Consider the following 19,921-nt stretch of genomic DNA (forward strand, 5'->3'; position numbering starts at 1 on the left):
CCGCCCGGCCCCTTCCCCTCTCACCCCCCCACGCGCCCGCACGCCGTTGGCCGCCCGGCGCAGCCGCGTCACTTCCGCCCACGGGGAGCGAGTGACGTGGCGCTGCGGGAAGGGGGGGGGAGGAGGTGGGGGCGTGGCCTATGGGCGACGGGCGTGGTCTGCGGGCAGTGGGTTGGGCCCGCGGCTGGTGGGCGGGGCTTAAGGGCGGGGGGCGTGGCCTAAGGGTGCGGGAGGGAGGTGGCGGCCAGGTGCGCCCGGCAGCCATCATGGCGGCGCCCCCACCCAACGGGGCGGCCATCTTGTGGTGGCCCTGGGGAGCTGGCCACGGCAGGCAGCCGGCATAGAGCCTCTACCCAGGAGAATTACATCTTCTGCGTTAACGCAGAATTTTCTGAAGCCCCCCTGCCTTGTAACAACTCCTAGACCAAAAGCCCTGGAGGCACAAACTCAGTTCCTCACAAGCAAAACACGGAGTTGGAGCTATCGAGTTGTGCACCCAAACAGATGGAAAGGCTAAAATGACACAAGCAGGCACCTAAAGCGCTCTACTGAAACACTCCATCAATACAAAATAAAATGATAAATCCCATGCCATAAAAATGTTTTGTTGGGAAAGTAAATCACCTCAGGCAATATCCAACAAAGAGCAATACCCAACAGAAATAACATTGAAACTGCTAGGGGTGCGTGTGCCGTTCCATAAACATCTATATCTTTTATCTACCATCAGCATAGCTGCTGACACATTCAAAAGTTAAACTGTAAAGCTAAATTAACTTTCATCTCTTTGTTTAAGTTGCGCAGCTTAATGTTTGGGTGCCTAAGAAACCCAAGCGCCAGTTGCGTTTGCCTTGGTGCTGTAACTAACTAGCTGCACTCTGACATCTGACAAAACAGACTTTATGAATGTGAGTGATTATTCGGTTACTGAATGCCAGCAGAAGATAAAGAATAATAGAAACTGTTTGCTTTGAAAAGTAATTTGCTGGTGTTATTGCTCCTTACTTATCAGCTGAGATTTATGAACTGCCAGCAAGCCCCTTAGATTACTGTTTGTAATTCACTGTTTTTAGTGGTCTTGGTATTCCAATTTTGTTTAATTTTCAAGCGCTTTGGGAACCGCTTGATAATATTTGCACATACATCAGAGCTGATGCATATACTGTGAAGCCCTTTTGTGTTGCAAAAGCCTGGAAGGTTCCCACCAGCAAAAGGGGGCACTTGCAGTGTGTGCTGCCACATGAACCCCAAAGTATTATACATACAACAACTTGAGCTATACGGTAGTCAATTAGTTATTCAGTTACCGAAATAAACTCTTGGAATAACTTTGTCTCATTGGACCTTACCCTAATATTTGGCAGAGGTAGAAAGCTATTTCCTGAGAATATTCCCTTTTTCTGTTTACAATAATAGAAATGGGTCAAACTCACCCCAGTGTTTTTATGCATCACTATTAATTAACTTTGGAACAAGTACTAAATCTCATTCACAAGGACCGATTCTTCTGTTTGTTGTAGTTGCCAGATGAGCTTTCCGTGCTCTGCCTGGAGCTCAGTTAATTTAGTCTAATGCCATTTAAAATAGTCTAAAATAAATAAAAGAGGCAAGTAGTTCTGGAAAACTGAAATTCATTTTTCAAAAGCAAGGATCTCTAAACAATCCTGAGAAATTACCCACGTCAGTGTAATTCTCCATCTTGAACTGAGTTTAAATGTGTTGAATGCCAGACTACAGGTAATAGCATCTTGCAGTATTGCAGGATTTTATTTATGGGGTTTTTATGCAACTCTAAGAATGCTCTACTATAAAAAGGTCCATACAGAGTTACAGAGTGCTTTTCTAAGAGATTGTTATTGTATTCTTATTTCCCTCAAGCTACAGAGTACTAATGGCATTGAAAAACGGCCAATTCTTTTACAATTTTCAGTTTACAATGGCATCGTTATTATAGCCCTTCTGTCACCAGCTATTAACATTTATAGTATGAATTAAAGAGGAAAATTTAATGGCAGCCCAGCAGGCTGGTTGTCAGTAGTGATACTGGTGGTGGTGGGCAGCTCTAGACAGCTTTCAGATTCACCATAGACTAACCGCGGGGTTAATCTAGTTCATAATCATAGTAATCATCATCTGTGTTTACTGCAACGCTGGCAGCCTCATTGAGTTTCATTTTCTTTCTGTCCTCTCTGCCTTTTTCCATGGAAGACAGATTATCTTCACAGTGCTGCAGAATCTTTTTGGAAGACATCCAGCTTTCTCCTCGGCTTTCTGCTGGTGCCGCGCACTGCCCTCCCCTGACATCCGTTCCTTTGGCCATCAGCACTCTTCTGGTTCTGAGAAGGTCACAGGTGCAATTCCAAGGGTTTCCATCTAAATAGAGATGCCGGAGGCGAGGTAAATACTCCAAGACTTTGCGATCCAGGGCAGATATCTTGTTGTTCCGTAAATTTAAAACCTGAAGCTGTTTCAAGTCTTTCAGTTCTTGTTCTCCAACGTCCTCTATGTCATTTCCCTTTAGATCCAATCTAGCAAGGGTATCTGGAAGTCTGAATAAAAATAAAACAACACAAATCTTTTATGTTCATTATATTGATTCTGCTTGTCCAAGCACATCTGACATAATAAATAAAACTATCACTAACAAAAATGTAGTCTTTTGAAAAAAAAAAAAAAAAGTAGTGGTCCTGAAATGTTAATATTCTTTTTTCTTTTTTTTTTTTCTATTCTAAAGTTGTTGGAATACGATCTATGGACACTTGAGCTGTTTTCCCAAATTAATTCAGTTCTGAACTGTACATGTTTGTGCAGCTGAGCTAAACAGCAATTTTAGTCCAGCCATACAATAACAAAAGTTTTTAAAGTCTAGTTTATTTACGATCTACTGTTTTTCTCCTGCTCTAGTCAGTGAAAGCTGTTTAACAGAAAAGCCATTTAATTGGTGTGGAATGTTTTTAATAAATTCAATTTGATGTTAACTTAAAATCATTTTACTAGCGTAGTATGCAAGGAGATGAGATTAAGAGTCATGGTTAGAGACTTTAAGGAAATTTACTCAATATAACTGTAAGGCAAATAATAAATAATAACACCAAGAACCATTTAGAGTTGAACAGCAGTGTCCCACAACTAGTAAAGGCTGAGGTGGGTTTATCTCAATGTAATGATTTTGAGATACCTTTGAAAATTAGAGGGTACACCGTGACCCCCACTGGCAGGTTTCTGTGAAGCTGAGTTTGACCTCTTGGCTGAAAGGCAACTGCCATATTTGTGCTAATCTCACAACTTCATTAGGAATATTTCAAGAGTAAGGCAGTTCTGTAATGTGCTGTATTTCCTAGGTGAGATGAGGATTTCACATGTTGAAATTCTCACACATCTGAGTCATTGCACAGAACCTGGTCTTACTGGTGCTTGTGGCTGCAATAAACTTGTTTTGAAACCTAACCACAGTCAATGATAATAGTTGCTCAATGTGACAAAAGGAGGTAGTCTGGGGTGAAATCCTAGAGCCAATGATGTCAAAGGCAGCAGGATATCATTTGAGATATTTATCCAGACAGATTACAGTCTAAAACCTGTACAGTCTAAACCTGTAAAGGCTTTGCAGCTCTATTGTTTGACTTCAGCTTCTGTTGATCTTGAGGAAATAACTACATCGGAGCATGTGATGAATGATCCTGCTACTGGCAGAGAAGCCGTGTGCATTCAGCAGCTGACCGTGGCAGCCATACAGCCATACCACTGCCGCTCCAGGGAATATCATCAGTCTCTTCCCTGCGTTCTGACCACTCCCTGCAAGATTTTCTGGAGCATGGGCTCTTCTGTATGAGTCATGAAATACTTGGACGTGTTATGGATGTAAGTTCTGATAATTTCATGTCATTATTTCCTTTTCAGAATAAAATGAAATAACTTTCTTTTTCCCAATTCCCACTAAACAACCACTAAGACCTATTAACTGTGGCACACTAACTATATTCTTTAACCTGTGGCACAAGTTACTTGTTGTTCTCACATAACTATCAGAGTAATACTTTTATTTCTGTGTGTCCTTGCAACTAACTGGTGATCAACAGGTAGATGCGTGGACACACACAATTAAATTAGGTACATAAATTTTACTTCTTGTCATTTTTTCCCACTTCATGTTTATAGCCTCTCCTTGAAATTTGTGTTCATTGCTGAGTTGAAAATAAAAGACCCAATATCTCCCTAAAAGCTGCACTGTTTAAAGGCTAATAGAGGACTCCTTCCTGTTAATTCTTGTGACTACAAAGGTTGTAAAATAAGATGGATTAGACAATACTAATGTAACTAGAAAGCATTAAACATTCCTGTCAAGGCAGACTGAAATCAAATATTTATACACCACTAAATTACTTTCTGATTATAAAGCTTCAACCAAATAGATTCAAATGCTAAAGGACCTCGTTCTAAGCAAATTGAAATTTTACTGCATTATTTATTTGGGCCAGTTAAACCTGTCCACAAGCCATAAAAATAAAATTTACTAGTGTGGTTGTGTTAAAGAAGCTGATGTTAATGGAATTACATTACTATTTTTATGCCATCTTATTGCACAGTTTTTATGAAATAACAAAATTGCCACTTTATATCAGAGCAGCCTCCATTTGGTTTAACACACCACCACTGATAATGGCCGGGACCATCACTCAGATGAATGTGAGAGAACCTGTGAGCAAGGCATTAAGGAATCCAGTGTGCCCAAGGGATGTTTCTTCTGTGCTACTTTGACTGGAATTTTGCTTATAGCCTGAAGCAGGACAGTTATAAGCCTTCCAAATACCTTGTAATGTGTGAATTTAATGAAGTTGGGGATGATAATATCCACCGAAGAAACACATTCTTTTTGACCAGACTCAGCTCCTGAAATCTTAATACTCTAACAATAATAAACTCAGTGTGGGTTGGTGGTAACATCAGCGTTTAAATTGCCATCTTTCTTTTTTACTGAATGCTCTATTTATTTTGTGTTATGGGAGAAGACAAATGTAAGCAGCAGTGTAACTAATCTGTAATCACTGTTATACTCTGCTAGCAGATTCCTCCTATTCATGTGTTGATTAAACAAAGTAGTCTTACTGGCAGTGAGAGATGTGAAAGGAGGAGGATCACCGGGGGCCACAGATGTAATGAAAACAGCTGCAGTACTATGATGAGACTGCTAGCAAAAGTGCTTATTAGTGCCAGTTATGGCAGTGGGTTTATGCTATGGATGGGCTTCTACTATGACCGGGTCTGAATGCAGATTTTTTCTCAGTTTGGCCCTCATTCTCCTAACGTAAGGGGGGAGAGATGACACCTGTGAAGCAGCTATCCTCAGAGTCACTTACCTCAGTGGGATAGAAATCAGGAGATTCTGTTCCAGTGCCAGGTTAGAAAGCTGTGCACACTGCTGAAGAGCTCCTGCCTCAAACGTGCTGACAGCATTGTTGTCAAGAAACAAGTGTTTGAGGTCTTGTAGTCCTTGGAAGTCCTGCGCTGTCACCCTCTGAATCAGGTTATTGCTGCAGTCAAGTTTCTGCAGCCTGCCTGGCAGCCTGGGTGGCATAGCCTGGAGCTGGTTCTTAGACAGCTCCAGCGTTGTTAAGTTAGGAAGAAGCTGGGCACCATCTACTGATGTAAGCTGATTTTCTGAAAGGAAGAACTCAGTCAGGTTTTCTAGGTGTTTCATGTCTCGAAGTCTTACTGTTTTGAGCCGGTTTTTCTCTAATTTTAGTGACAGCAAGGACTTAGGTAGGTCAAGAGGCACTTTTGTCAGAAAGTTGCCACTTAAACTGAGAAACTGTAAATTTTGGAAAGATGCAAAAAAGCTGGGTGGGAAAGAGTTTAGTTTATTATCAGCCATGCTCAGATGCTGCAGCCTAGGAAGCTTGAGTGGTGCAGACACAGATTCCATGTTGTTGCCGTCCAGAATCAGACTTTGTAAATTGCAGAGGGAAGAAAACGCACTCAAAGGCAGAGTCGCAATCAAGTTGTTCCGGATATCAAGCATCCTTAGTTTCATCAAACCTTCAAAATCCGATGCATGCAAAGTGGTGATGGAATTATCAGCGAGTTTTAAAATCTCAAGGCCGGATGGGAGGAAGGTGGGTATTTGCTTTAGCTGATTTTTGTAGAGTTCCAGGGACTTCAAAGTGTTCAGGGCTTTGAAAGTGTTGTTTTCTATCGATTCTGTGCCACTGCACGACAGGACCAGCTCTTCAAGGGCCGACATTCTTCTGAAGTCAGTAATCTTAAAGAGATAAAAATAATTCATGTGACAGACTGTATTTATGAATCTCCTCACTGATTACTTCTTCTGGGTGCTCTGACCATTGCTAGCTTATATTCTTAAAGAATGAGAAACTAAGAGAAACGGAGCAGTAATGGTAGAGGTGTCACTGTAGGTACCTGCAGTTTGACAGTATTTACTTACATTTCTAGAATTGTGTGAAGTCCATCTTTTGTCTAGTTTTGAGCAAAGACACAGGCCTGAAGAAGGAATATTCCTTTTATTTCTGCCAGGCAGATACCTATGTCAAATGGATAGCTAAATGTCAGCAGTGGCAGAGGTCCTTACAGGGGGTGGATGGTTGCTACATGTTCACTGCGCTCAGCAGAGCTTGCTGGTGCGCGTCTGGGTTCATCATACAGCCATTTCTCTGTATCACCATTGCAGCACGTATTCCCCAGATACGTGGATATCATCTCTTCTCCTTACTATGAATTTTTGGCAGGAAACTAAAATCTGACACCTCTATTTCTTCATTCCTTCTGCTCTCTCTCCTTTTCCTTAAAGTAAAAACTTCACATTTGGAGATGACCAAACCAAACATGTCAGATCAGTTTGGTCTGAAAATCATGTGCATGGAATAGATTGCTTTTACAGCAACTTAGTTTTTGTTACTGAGTAGTAAACAGATGCTTTGTAGTGGTAAAGGAAACTTAGATGTTGACTGGGACCATGATATATAGGAGCATAGTAATTTTTTCATTTTTTTTTTGTGCTTTGTTGGAACCTGCTTGCTTATCAAGCTTGCCATCTTGTGTCTCAAGTTAAGAAACAAACCTAAATGAACCTGGCAGCCTCCTCTAAGCCAAGAAATGAGGAAACATGGAATGAGGGTAAGTAAAGGAGTTGTCAGAGCACACCAGTTACTTTAACAGTAATTCTTTGAAATTTTCAGAGATGCTGCTCATTGACCTAGGTGCTCGATTTTTAAAAATGCATTTATATGGGAATCACTGAAAGCTCAGAGCAAAAGGAGCAGGTGTTCTGCATGGGAGAGGCAGGAAGGAGTATTCTTCAGTTAGTTTTCCTTCAGGTGTCTGGTAAACATCTCTCTGCAGATCTCAGTACACACCAGTAACAGATGTTAAACTAACACTACAGTCTGCATGCTATTTCCCTCAGCGCTCATTAGGTACCAACACATTTACTCTCATTGAGTAACACTACAAACATGTTCTACAGCATAATCCCTCATCCCAATGAGGAATCTACAAGGAAAGCAGTACAAATCCTTTTGGAGCTCAGGTACTGTATAGTAGTTTTGTTTTACAATCCTCATTGAACACGTTTGACTATCATACTTGTGTATCTTGAAACAGCTGAAGAAAGTGCCTGTTAAAAGGTTCCTTCATTTATCCAATTCCTGCCTGCTTTCTGAGTTGTATCTCTTTACCTTACCTACAAACTCCCCATTTTAACTTCTGTTAAAATTAGAGCACACACAGCTGTGAAAGAGGAATTCATTTTGAATTTCATTTTCATTCAGATTTCATTTTGCTTTGGTATCCCCACGTGTCACTAGATTCTAGCTACATTCAGGCTGTCTTGTAAAGTCACTTCTGAGCACTGCAAGATTTTGATGCAGTTACTGGGAAAGTGTAGATATGGAGCTTCTACTGATGCAGGTTTCTCCATCAGTTACACTTGATTTCAGTAAGGGAATTTACTTCTATTAAAAAAAAATCTCAAGAGTAAATAACAAAGCCGGCCATTTCCTGATCTCCTGTAACTGCAGTTTTGTAATATATATGCTCATTGATTTGTTATAAAGCAGTTGTAGAATCATGCGTCCAGTTTTGGTCACAGCTGGGAGGCTGATCTTGCAAAGGTTCATCATGAGAAGTCCGATAGGAATGAACTGCATTGCTCGAGAGCAGAAAGGACTATGCATACAGAAGTGATAAAAAAGTCCTAAGGAAATTGAAACAAATATAAACCTTTGTAGGTTCAACACATTTTCTACTATTAGTTCAAAAGCAGTATTTCCTGCTTTTCCTCAGCTGATCGCTGTATATCTATATCTCTAAGAAGCTTAATTTTCATCTTATTAAGTGGCAGAGAGCTATGCGAAGGTCAACGTACAGACATTCATTCTGTGATGGAGGATTTAGCCTTCTTAATGTGGATTACTATAATTTCTATTTTCCACCTATTTGGTAGGCTTTCCCAGGCTTTGTGGCAGTGCTGTTTTGAGACTTAAACATTTATCCATGCTGTTGCAAACCAGTCTTTCTAATCTGAATCAAGACATATTTGAAAGATTATTAGCCCCCTTTTTGCTGCAAAATGATGTTTTATTCTCTAACTAGACTGTCAGTAAAATGACGGTAATAGGGTTTTACATTTTAAAAATATCTCCTGAAAATGGATCTAAGAGACTGCGGTTGTAATAGAAACTCGTTCATAATTTTCTCATCTTATATATATTTTTGACTTTTTTTTTTCCTTTTTGAATTTTTGTGGACTGGGATTTTTTATAAGCGGTTCCTTAAAGCAATTCCCTGTTGCGGGGGTTAGAGAAGCAATTTATTTTAGCAGATTAAAAAAAAAAAAAAGTATTAATATAGTTAGAAATAACATAAATGTTAAAGTGAGCATAAAAAGGTTATATTTGCTCTTCAAATCAAGGATAAGGCAGAAATTATTGAAAAAAAAAAAAGATGCTAGAAGTAGTCTAATTTTGTTACTACAAGCTCTGTTTGTAACAAATCCAAGGTTGCAAAAATACCAAAAGCAAAAATCCCAGCCAGTTTTTTCAATGATGATCAATCCTGTCAAGAAAAAAAAATGTAGAGTTGATCTGGATAAAACAGATCTGCTTTTTTCTTCCTTTTCTTCAAAACATAGTGGTTTAACATATAAATGTATCTTCTTTTAATTTATTTACCATTTTAATATTAACCAGTGCAAAGTAATGTCCGAAAGTAATTGGTGCTCAGTTAGAAAGAATATTTGTTTATTCTCGTGAGGCTGCTAATTGCCAAACCATATAAAAGCCTGTTAGAGGTCAGCTGTGAAAAGTCTAGGCTTACATTCAATTTCTTTTAAAAAATATTTTATTTCCTCTAAGTTGAGGCAATTGAAGTAATTAAAAAGGAAGGAAAAAAAAATCCACACACTACAGAGTTCCTTTAGCACTTCCAGACACTTAGTTTAGAAGCAGAAATCAAAACCTGTTCCTACAAACACTATTATGTGTGCCAACGGAATTGTTCAGCTGAGTTAATTAAGTATATGCACTTATGATGTCAGGACCTCAAATGCATGATTTGTCTCATGGAGAGAAAACTGAAAAATATAATCACAGACCCATTTAATCTTAAGTAAAGAATCTCCATAATTACAGGCAGCTAGCGTAAAAAGGACTTATTTCCTTTCAGTGATAGAAGTAAGGCATACTGATCAGTTAAATCGACGTATAAAGAGAAAAACTCTCTCCTTAGATGGAGACACCATTTGTTTTGAGCAGCCATAAAACATTTTTTTTCTATTTCTCTGTTCACTTATAACCAACATTTAAATGCTTTATCACAAATATCTGCCTTCTTTAGTCAGACCCTAAGACTGCCTTAGTAGTGACTGAGGGTTTTACAACAGGTGTGGGCAACCAGCCTGAGAAAGGAAAAACGGCTCATCTTCATTATTTCAGAAAGAAAAAAATACTTTTCTTTGGCACAGAAGATATATTTCCTGATAATAATTAATTCAATAAACTATTAGTTTAACAAGAGTACACTGATATAGCTAAATCATACCAATGAACTTTGACTCTTTTAGGTACGTGAACTACAATAAGAAAACCACAGATATCAGTCGCAGCTAAAAGAGAAGTAAACTCTTCCCCAGGGTTAAATAGCAGAATTACTCAGGCTGTTTCTCACTGGGCAGCAGATGTCCCAGATGTTGCTTTCAGCTGCCTTCTAGCCCATTTTATTCAATCCTGAGAGCAAAATCAAAGATGCATTTCAGAGCAGTTCAGGATATGTTCTTTGTAAGAGGACAAGTACACTTAAGAGCAAATATATCTCTTTCAAACAACATTTCTCATCATTGTAGTAAATTGATACACAGCAATTATGCATAATATAGGTAGTTACATTTCCCTTGTGTCTATCTATAGAAAAAAAATAATTTTATTAAATAAATAGGGTGGGAAACAGAAAAGCACTGCTCTGGAGTCCAGTGCAGATGGAACATAAACTGGTAATGACTTTAATAATTCAGTGACGCCTCAGGAAACCTAGAATAAACATTTTCAGGAACACAGTTGGCAGCTTCAATTAGAAGCTATTGTTTATATGGGTTTTAGATAGGCCTAGCATTGCTTTTATAAACATCTCACAGTCTGCCTTGGAGTCTAACAATGCATGACCGAGTCCTGATTACTAACTTTGCTGTCATTTCTAGTAGCAGTTGTGCTTGAAATTTGCAATGCAAGCAGGGGAAGAAACCCTCACTTTCATCCTAGCTATATAAAACCTTTCCCTTCACTATGGAAAAGTATGACATTTTATCAAGAGCAGCAAAAGCTTTCAGCAAATTAAAAAATAACTCTTGAACTCAATGGTTATTTGACCCTATAAAAAGAAGTCAACATTTGGCTCCTTGTTGTGAATTACTACTTTCTGAGTTGCATATAAAAAACCTTTGTGGCAGCATGAACTGGTGCTTAGGGACCACAGGATAATGAAAACACTAGGAATACATATTTACATATATTTATAAAGGTAATCCAAAAACAGATCTCGCACCATTTTATCGGTTTTTAGAACCTGGAATAAGATTCTCCCTTCTCTTCAAAGTCATCACCACCTGGGAAACGCATCTTTCAGTTACAGTGCACTATATAAAGTATTCGTACTGGATTTCTTCCTACCTGGAGTTGTTTAATTTTGCTGTGGCTGATGTAGAGTCTCCTGGTAGTGGAAGGAATCTCTCGGGGGATCTCTGTAGCTCTGTAGCATTGCACTGACTGGGCAGAGTCACAGCTGCATCTTCTCGGGCAAGTGGTACTCAGACCACTGTGAAAAGAAAACAAAAAGACTAAAAGGTAAGATAAATGCATCTTCCAAAACAGGAGCTCCGAAATTGTCTCAGCAACATATAGTGTGAATTAAGCACCAAAGTCCTTTTATACCATGAAAACTGATAAAAGGATATTATGACTGTGTATTTTATCCTAGTGAAAAAACAGCAAAAACAATACGGTAATTTGCCTGGGTTAAAATGTTGGCAGGCATTACAAAGAGTGAGAAACTTAAACAGTGATAAGGTGACTTCACATTTGCAGGTATGCGAAATTAGTGTTATTTATTACCTGACATCTAATCTGCAAACATCCATATTATCTCCAGTTTCCTAGTTTTGTTAAATGTGCCACCACAGAATTAGTGGAGAAAAGATAAAGAGCTGTTTTATAGTGGGGCTGTAAAACCTGTGTATCTTCTGTGACCCAGCATCAGAAACTGTGAAAAATAACTACAACCGACACAGAAGCTTTTTCACTCTTCTTTGTGCATTGTTCATACCAAACAAACAAACAAATGAAAAAATAACAACCCAGGCAGCTATTCAGCTATTATTCTAAAACTAAAACATTCTGTTGGCTTTCTGAATGTCTGTGGTACAGCCGCAGGTTGGTATGCATTTTTTAAAGATTGTACAAAAACCTAAATTACCCATGTTTCTATAATTCACATAAATCAAAGTGTAATTATTCTTGTATTTGAAAATTACAAACGTGGAACATTTGAAATCATTTCATATAAATTGAATGGTGGATGATCAATAAAATAAGACCATGCACCTCATGGCAGGTGGAGAACACTAAGGTTCCCCTCAGTTTTCTCTCTACTTATTACTGCTTTTCTTATATATCTATTAGCTCTGCCAGCTAGAGATGTAAAGTTTTGAAAGGCTTACATTTTGGCATGAGATAATTTTAGGAACCTTCAATGTGTTTTTTATTTTTCATTTTATTTTTTTTTCTCCTTTGTATTCAGCAGTTTGCAACTCACCAAGCAGTGCACCTAGGAAACCCTTCTATCTTATCACACTGATCTGCTTTGTTTTGTTATCCGTTTCCTTCCATCCTCTCCATCATATTTTCAGTAATCCTATTTCCTGAATTCAGAACTAGTCTGGTTATTTTTCTGAACAGACGATGATGCCAAGTCGATTTGACAAAGGGATACCTAATCTGGGGACAGTCCTCAATGGGAATGCCTATTTGATGCTGCTGGTTCTACACCAGACAATTGCCATATTCCTTACTGGAGATCCTTCATTTCTCCTTTATCCCCTATACTGCAAGGACAGAACTGTAACCCAGCGTCTGCTAAACCAAGCAGCAAGAGAAGAAAACCTATTCCTAAAACAATGTGTTGAACTGGCATGTGTAACAATCTGTGCAGAAAAATCCTGCCTGACTTGTGCCATAGTGATCAGGTGAGCAAAAATGAGTGGGCAAGCAGGATTAGCAATGGTGTTTTCAAACAAACGTTTTAACATATCTTGATGTAGGGTTTGGTAGCTGTTTTTTATTGTTGTTGTTGTTCATTTTGTTTTGTTGTCTTCTAAAAGAATCAGAATACCCAGACAAAAGTGTAAAACCTTTCAGCATGCTGACAATTACTTGTGGTATATTTCAGCATGTCCTGGAACTGTCTTTGATCCTTTTCTTTCCATTCACTAGAGTTTAAATGGTGAGCTCAATAAGACCGTAATGTTCAGGATCTTACATAGGTATTTGTGTTCCTCAAAAATGCCATCAAAAAGCAAATGCTTTTTGCTCCAAAGGGTCAAAGGAAATGCAGATAGAGCTCTATAGTACTGCAGATTCAGACTAAAAATTCCTTTAAATAAGAACTATGTGTTGCATCCTTCCCTATTTTGTAAATTGGAAACAACTCAACTGGTATTAGAAGTTATGGCTGTAGTTACAAGGCTGCACCACAGGAAGGTGCAATAATCTTCACGTTTTCGAGTAGCTTTCTATCCTTGGTCTTTTCAAACAAATAGAAGGAAACTTCATTGGTTTAACAGTTTGTGTGATATTAACAATGATTTAATCAAGAATAACATTCTGTATCCATTAATTTTTTGTATATGTCTGCTCTCAGCAGCAAGGTATTTTGAAGTGATAGCTATGAAAGATGGTCCTATTACATTGGTTTTGTGCAAATTCTGCCTTTGCTTTTGTACAAAACTGTGAGCTGTGGTTTTTTTTTGTATTGATTGTAGGCAACCTGATGGTAAGAAAGCTGATGAGGAGGCGCAGGTCCATGTGAGTGCAAGCCTAACAGGAATATGGGAACTACACAAAAAGGTGAATGAACATTCCAGGTTCTCTAGTGTGGAAGGAACACTGCTGGCTCTGTGAGTGGACATGAAGAACATAAATCACTGTCAACAGTCTTCATGCAAACTCTCCATACCTTTCAATGGGGATTCCTGTGCAGAGTAGAGTTAACAGAAGTTGGAAGATCTTTCAGTTTTGCTGCTTTTATTTCAGATCTGAAGAAGTGCTCATGTGACTTTAAAATTTTGTTGCTGTTGTTGTTGTTTTTCAAATATACCAATTACCCTAATGAAAATAAGATTATATTTTTGCACAAATTTTACCTCATACAAGATTTCATCTTCCACAGTACTGGTGTTTGGGCCTTTTCTTTCTTCACCAAAGTCAGAGGTTAGACAAAAGCACATGAACATATGTTAAGATGTAATTTTTATATGTTTAACGTAAGATTACCTTTAGAAAATCAAATAAAACTAAGGCAACATTAAAATTAGAAGGAAAAATTGCAAAATTATTTTAGAAGTTTAGAAATTTCTGAATTAAGATAGTTCATAAAAGCTGAAGGTGGATCCTTTGTAATGTGCTTGATGGTACAAACTGCACAAGCAAATGTGCAGTCCTACCACAAAGGACACAGGGAAGCCGAGCTCTTACAATTAGCATGGTCCTTGCCTTTGGAAAGGAGATATTGCAGGAAAAGACCAGTTTAAGACCTGCAGAGGGCATGGGTAGGAGCTTGGTCCCTGAGGGATATCACACTCACAAGTAGTTTGGCAACTGGGAGCTGCTAAGTGATGGCGTATGCTTGAAAGAATCCTTGGCATATTTAGCTGCCATATGCTACCAAGTGCCTGCTATGGAGTACGTGTGAATTTATAATTATTTTTTCTGGAGGTTTTTAACTTGGATTTGGACCAGTTTTCCATAGGGACAACAAATGGCGTTTGTCTGCTGCAAAGGTTGCCTCCAATCAAATTCTTCTTGCCAGAGTGGATAGGCCTGCTAAGAGAAACAATCGTAACGTTTTTAAAAACATTATGCTTCCCTTGATCATCTGTTGAAATAATTTCAACTGCTTTCCAGGATTGTTTCTTAAACAAAGAGCCTCAGAGTGTTAGACTGAATTAAGAATGTCAACCTAGACACGTTGTAGGCAAATGATTTATATCTAATTGATGTAAGGATTATACATTTATCAACAAAATTTTGTGTTTCTTCCTACAAAATAAACCTGCAAGTAGAGTTTTGCAAAGACAAACAGAAGCCTGTCTGAAAAAGGTGTCTCAATTTTCTTCATAAGCCAAGATTTTTTGTGGAAATATTTATCATCTGCTTTCACAGTGTGTGGAGAATATGCTTTCTAACTCCAGGCAAGTTCATCTTCATACACCGGGAACAGCTGCTGAACGACTTAAAGCAGATTTTCCTCCATACTGTAAGTAGGTAGCTTTCTTTTTCCTCTTCTACACTGGCTACATAGAACAGATGAAAGTGATAACTCCTTTTGAATTTCTCACATTTTGCCTGTCTGTGGCACTTGTGCATTCCAGAGAAACTAGCACAGTGAAGCCTACTGAAAAGGAATAAAATTTCTTAAACAAAAATCCACATATCCAAGAGTTTTAGTTACTGCTGGTTTTGTGATAGCACTGAGGAGTGTCAACCAAGATCAGGTGTAGCTGTGGCAGACACCCCAAACAACAAATAAGCATCCACTTGGGGGAGGCCAGATTAAATAATTTCATAAACATATCCCATTAACGCAGCCATAGTTAGCCTTCAAAGTATCCTTACTAATGGCATGCTCTTGCTGCCATCAAGAGCAGTGACCATAAAACCACAGATTACTATGTTGACAGTTTTCTTGATATTACTGTTTTTACTAGTAATGATATTCCAAGTTAGTCCCAAAAGAAATGAATAATGGGGAATAAAGAGGGCAGATAAAATTGTTGAATCCATTCTCAACTTAAAAATTAAATACATGGGTCTTCTGTATAGGAACGTTTATGTAAGATCTGTAATTACTCTATTTGAAACTGTGCTCTTGCAGTGCCACCTAAAAATAGAGAGGCAGGGATGGATTGTGCAATTGATATCAGACCCAAAGAAATTCTCTTTTAAGGGCTTTGCTCATTCAAAACTGTTTCAGATCAGTAGTTAACAATGGTGACCTGCAAGGGCTTCTCACAGGCCTACATGAAGTGAGCTAGTACTCGCTCTCCTGGTTTCTGTGGATATCTTTAGCCTTTAAGAAGAGTCTGCTAGTAACTGCTCATCAAACAGAACCGGAATGGAGCTTAAATTGTGTAAAAATTGTCTGCTGTTGAAACTGTCAGACATGGAGGAGTCTGAAAGAGCAGTTTCCTAAATTATACCCACTGTGTGCACAAAAAGAGGGCTTCATTCTTCCACACTGTAAAAGTCAAATATTTTTAGCATATGCTTTACTGATTTTTAAAAATAAAACAAAAATTCAGGATGACAAGAGTTAAGCTTAAATGGATATGTAGAAAAAAGCATGGGAAGAAGACCTCAGTAAGCACTGTAAAAAAGAAAAGCTGGTCCAAAGAAGTGACTTGTGGAAGTTGCCTTGTGTAAAGAGAGACCAAAAAGGAGTGAATGTGCCCTCAAAATAGTCGTGAGTGAATTGTTGCTTGCATGGAATCACTGCACAGACTGTAGAAGGCAGCCAAATATGAACTCCCAAAACCTGAAGAGAAGGAATTGTCTAAAGCATAAAAATCTAAAAGGCTTCAGTTTTGTTAGCAGAAAATTTCTGCAATGACAACAAAAAAATCTCTCTCTCTTTAAGATTCAGTGTGTCTGGATAATTTCATCCTCTGTAGCATGCTTTAGAAAAGCACTTTCCAATCACCTAGCCTAACTCCATTTTTAGAACATGAAATCCTTGCTTTATCATCTCAAATTTTCTCCCACACTTCAATACTGCAAAATATTCTTTGTTTTTGGTGTTTCCTCTTTGGTGTCTCTGCTTGTAACAGTACAACCAGCCGGACAATCAAGCCACTCACTGCTTCAGCACTAACCACACAAAAGTTGGCCTTGACATGTGCACACGCTGTAGCCCAGCGTGCACAGCTGGGCAGCTGCAATTACAGAGGTTTGCAGGTGAGCTGACCCTCATGTGCAAACACACATGTTTTTGTTGTAAATTCTTTGCTCAGAGGCTAGATCTAACCAAAGATTTGTAGAGTATCTCACACAACAGTTTCCCAGTCTTGGCATGGATACTGGGTATCAAATATACAGCAAGGAAGATGCTGGTCAGAGTATTGCTTATTTCTTTTCCTTTTGGTTTGGGTATTGCTTTGCTTTGTCTTGTAGGAAAATGTGCCCTCCCCATGCTGAGGGTCATTTACTCTTTGAGCACAAAGTAATTTTTCAGATAATTCATCAGGTACTCCAGTGATCAGTCAAAATATATCAATTCAAATTTATAAAATACTGTTTGTACTCAAATATGCTTAATAGCGGAGTAACACAGAAACTTCACATTCTCTATGCTCTACCTTTTCTAAAATAATTGAAATTATGTGCATTAATTTTATACGAAGAAATTAGACTGTGATAAGCTTCACCCAGCTATGGCACATGATAGGTGAGGTCAAATGAGCAGATCAGGAAACTTTCAGTGAAGTCCTTTTGACATAAAAAGTATTCAGTTATTTATTTATTTATTTTGACAAAATTTCCTGCAACTATTTGAGAGTTAGAAACATTTCTTGGGTGTAGCAGAGCTGTGTCCACACATCAAGGATTCTTACTGCCAGATCAGTTGACTCAAACGATTGCTGTTCTTTAAATATTCTTTGATTATTTTGTTGGTGTTATCAGGGTGGTATATACTACAGTTTACTTAAAATCAATTTAATCTAATTGAAGGCCAAAACTGCTAAGCTTTCTTAGGTTCAATTACATAATGACTGCACGGCTTGCTTACAGAACAGAGTTAAGGTTGTGTGGGTGCTTTTGGCAGACATTTCAAGGGTAACTGGAATTGATCAGAATTTTCTAAGGCTCTTAAAAGTATAGTTTTGAGATAATTAAACTATTCTCGTGTTTACCCTTATATCAGTGATATCTGCTTTTATTTTCAACCCCCTCTTCACACAGTATTTCTGGTGAGAAACATAAATAGTTCCTAATGTTAACTACATTTACTAAGATTTCATGTCACAACTGCAGGTTTTCTTAATTATATATAGCATTCCTTCTCATTTATCCACAGTTCAGCAAGTATTAGACAGCTATTATCCTACAGGTAGGTCTCTAAAGAGTCATATTTGAGAAGCTAATCTTTGAGTGAAAGAAGCAGAGACAAAACTTTGTTTGACTTGTGAAATGTAAGGACTTGCAAAACAAAGGTAGCACTGATGAGGGATGAAAGAATTCAGATTAATGACTACAAAACTCTGATACCACTGTAGATAAACACAATTTAAGATAGACCAACCCTAAGCTGAAGGGAAAGGACATTAAAAAGCAGAGAGTGTGTGATTCTTTAAGAGAGATAATCATACATAAACTATATCAACTATAAGTCTTTAAAGGCAGTATCTACTATAGATACGTTACATAGTAACTACGGGACACTTCCTTCTCAAGATAAGCAGGTGCTCTTTAAATACATGATTGAGATACATGAGCAGAAAATTCTTATGCTTAGCTAAGTTAGATTACTGTTCCATTAAAAAAAAAAAAAAGGCAATGAATGTAATGCAATTCTACGGTGTGGTACCTACCAGAATCAAAGCCAAAGCTGACAAATAAAACTGATAGTCCTGAAACAATATATTTTCTTCTGTGACTGAACTAATTTAAACAATGTGATAGTTTAGCTTTTGATACAGCAAATGCTTTGATTCTCCCTCAGACGTTGCTGGTATAAAGTCAAAGTTGCTGTGGAGAACGAACGTTACAGTGAAGGTCAAACGAATGCTGTGCTAAACTTGGCTCATTACGAAGCACTTGGGCGATAGTCTAATATTTAGACACTCAAACCCTTTGCTCAGAGAGAATCCAGATAGCCCAATTTACTGAGCCAGTAGATTTCTTTCTGTGGGTTCATCTAATAGGATTTGTAGCTTTTGTTTCCATCATGGATAGGCTTAACAGTAAGAGTACCCCTCTTAGGTTCCCGGTTCGTTACTACCTCAAATTACAGTGCAGGCAACCTGAACAGTAAAGGGAAAACGAGCAGGTTTGTAATAACAATCTGTAAGCTTCTTGTCAAGCCTGCGATATCAGATCCCAGAGGAGATGTGATATGTACTGCTAGTGGTGAAGGGCTTTTATCCAGCTCTCCTGAAAGCACAGACTGCTGGAAGTACAATTCTTTCCTGTTTTAACATCTCTCTTTGTGTTCCATGTGAGCAGTCTAACCATTGAGCTGCAAAGTGCTATCCTTCTGTCTCTCTGTGTCGCAATCAGGTATTTATGCAAAGAGGAGCAATGACAGACACTCAGTGCAGGCCCCCTTACACCAGGGAGCAGTGCATGCAGGATGCTGGTGCCATCACCATTTTGTTGGTATCTGCCGCAGCCGGGGCAGTCCCGCTCCTCTGCTAACTGAAGGGCCCCTGTGCTTCCCCTGTGTTGTGCTGGCACAGCAGTTTCTGGGGCTGTGTTGTAGGCAGGATTAGTGTCCTGACCCGGGTTTAAATGACCCCTTTTCTCTTCTGAGGTGCAAATTTAGTGTGAGAGATCTCTACGAGACCTGCTAACGGAGCTCCCTCTGAAATCAACATCAGGATCAATCAGAACATTTTCAAGGAAGCCAGGTGTCACTAGAGTGACAAAAAGTGTTGTGGTACCCATGTAGCGTATGCTTATTCCCTGAAATGTCTTTCTTTTTCAGAAGCAGAATGAGCTAGCAAATGCAAATACCTTTCCTATTGGTATAACTGCATTTGCCAATTCACCTAGCGATGCACAGGTGCGTGCGACTCTCCTTTTTGTACAACACTTTCAGGTTTGCCTCCCTGCGGCGCCTGAACGGCCGTGGTGCAACCGCACATCTAGCTGCGAGGTTCGGCCCTAATAAAAGCGCTTGTGAACACCGTGGTGAGGAAGGACTTCCCTGCCTAAAGGATGGGGTGAACGTGTGCGTTTTAGTAACTTTATTGGCACGCCAGCTATCGGTACCGCAGCCTGCGCAGCCCGAAGGAGGTGTAACTTGCGAAAGGAGAAACGGGACGGCCGGGAGGCGCCGTGACAGGAACGCGCGGCCGGCTCCGCCCCGCCGCACCCCGGGGCCTCCCGCTCCGGAGGCGGGGCGCGGCCGCCATCGTGCGCTCGGC

At 39.1% G+C, this 19,921-nt stretch overlaps 1 protein-coding gene and 1 long non-coding RNA gene across 4 annotated transcripts; one reads left to right on the plus strand and one right to left on the minus strand.

Moving 5' to 3' along the window:
* The first annotated feature begins 89 nt into the window (after positions 1-89).
* LOC308193417 lies at positions 90-19,897 on the plus strand. Of its 3 annotated transcripts, none has more exons than XR_013949616.1 (6): positions 90-977; positions 2,209-2,397; positions 3,630-3,861; positions 5,961-6,113; positions 7,042-7,131; positions 13,541-19,897. It is a non-coding gene; the product is annotated as an uncharacterized lncRNA (long non-coding RNA). The 3 variants fall into 3 exon arrangements; XR_013949617.1 differs by having other exon boundaries at positions 3,647-3,861; XR_013949618.1 differs by having other exon boundaries at positions 2,213-2,397.
* Positions 1,760-6,777, minus strand: LOC308193415 (nephrocan-like). Its single transcript, XM_080588113.1, has 2 exons — positions 5,358-6,777; positions 1,760-2,549 (listed from the first exon to the last, which is right to left on the minus strand). The coding sequence occupies exons 1-2, from the start codon at positions 6,281-6,283 to the stop codon at positions 2,102-2,104; spliced, it is 1,374 nt and encodes a 457-aa protein (XP_080444239.1). The 5' UTR covers positions 6,284-6,777; the 3' UTR covers positions 1,760-2,101.
* Positions 19,898-19,921: the final 24 nt, after the last annotated feature.

This window comes from Anser brachyrhynchus (genome assembly GCF_964034855.1).
Source record: "Anser brachyrhynchus genome assembly, chromosome: 3".
Taxonomy (NCBI): Eukaryota; Metazoa; Chordata; class Aves; order Anseriformes; family Anatidae; genus Anser; species Anser brachyrhynchus.

What these genes read in the sequence shown, in the direction of transcription:
- LOC308193415 (XM_080588113.1), bottom strand. Translation starts at nt 6,283, where the DNA reads ATGAATTATTTTTATCTCTTTAAGATTACTGACTTCAGAAGAATGTCG. An exon ending in CTGATTTCTATCCCACTGAG is followed by an intron (nt 2,550 to 5,357) that starts GTAAGTGACTCT and finishes ATTTTTATTCAG; the next exon opens with ACTTCCAGATACCCTTGCTA.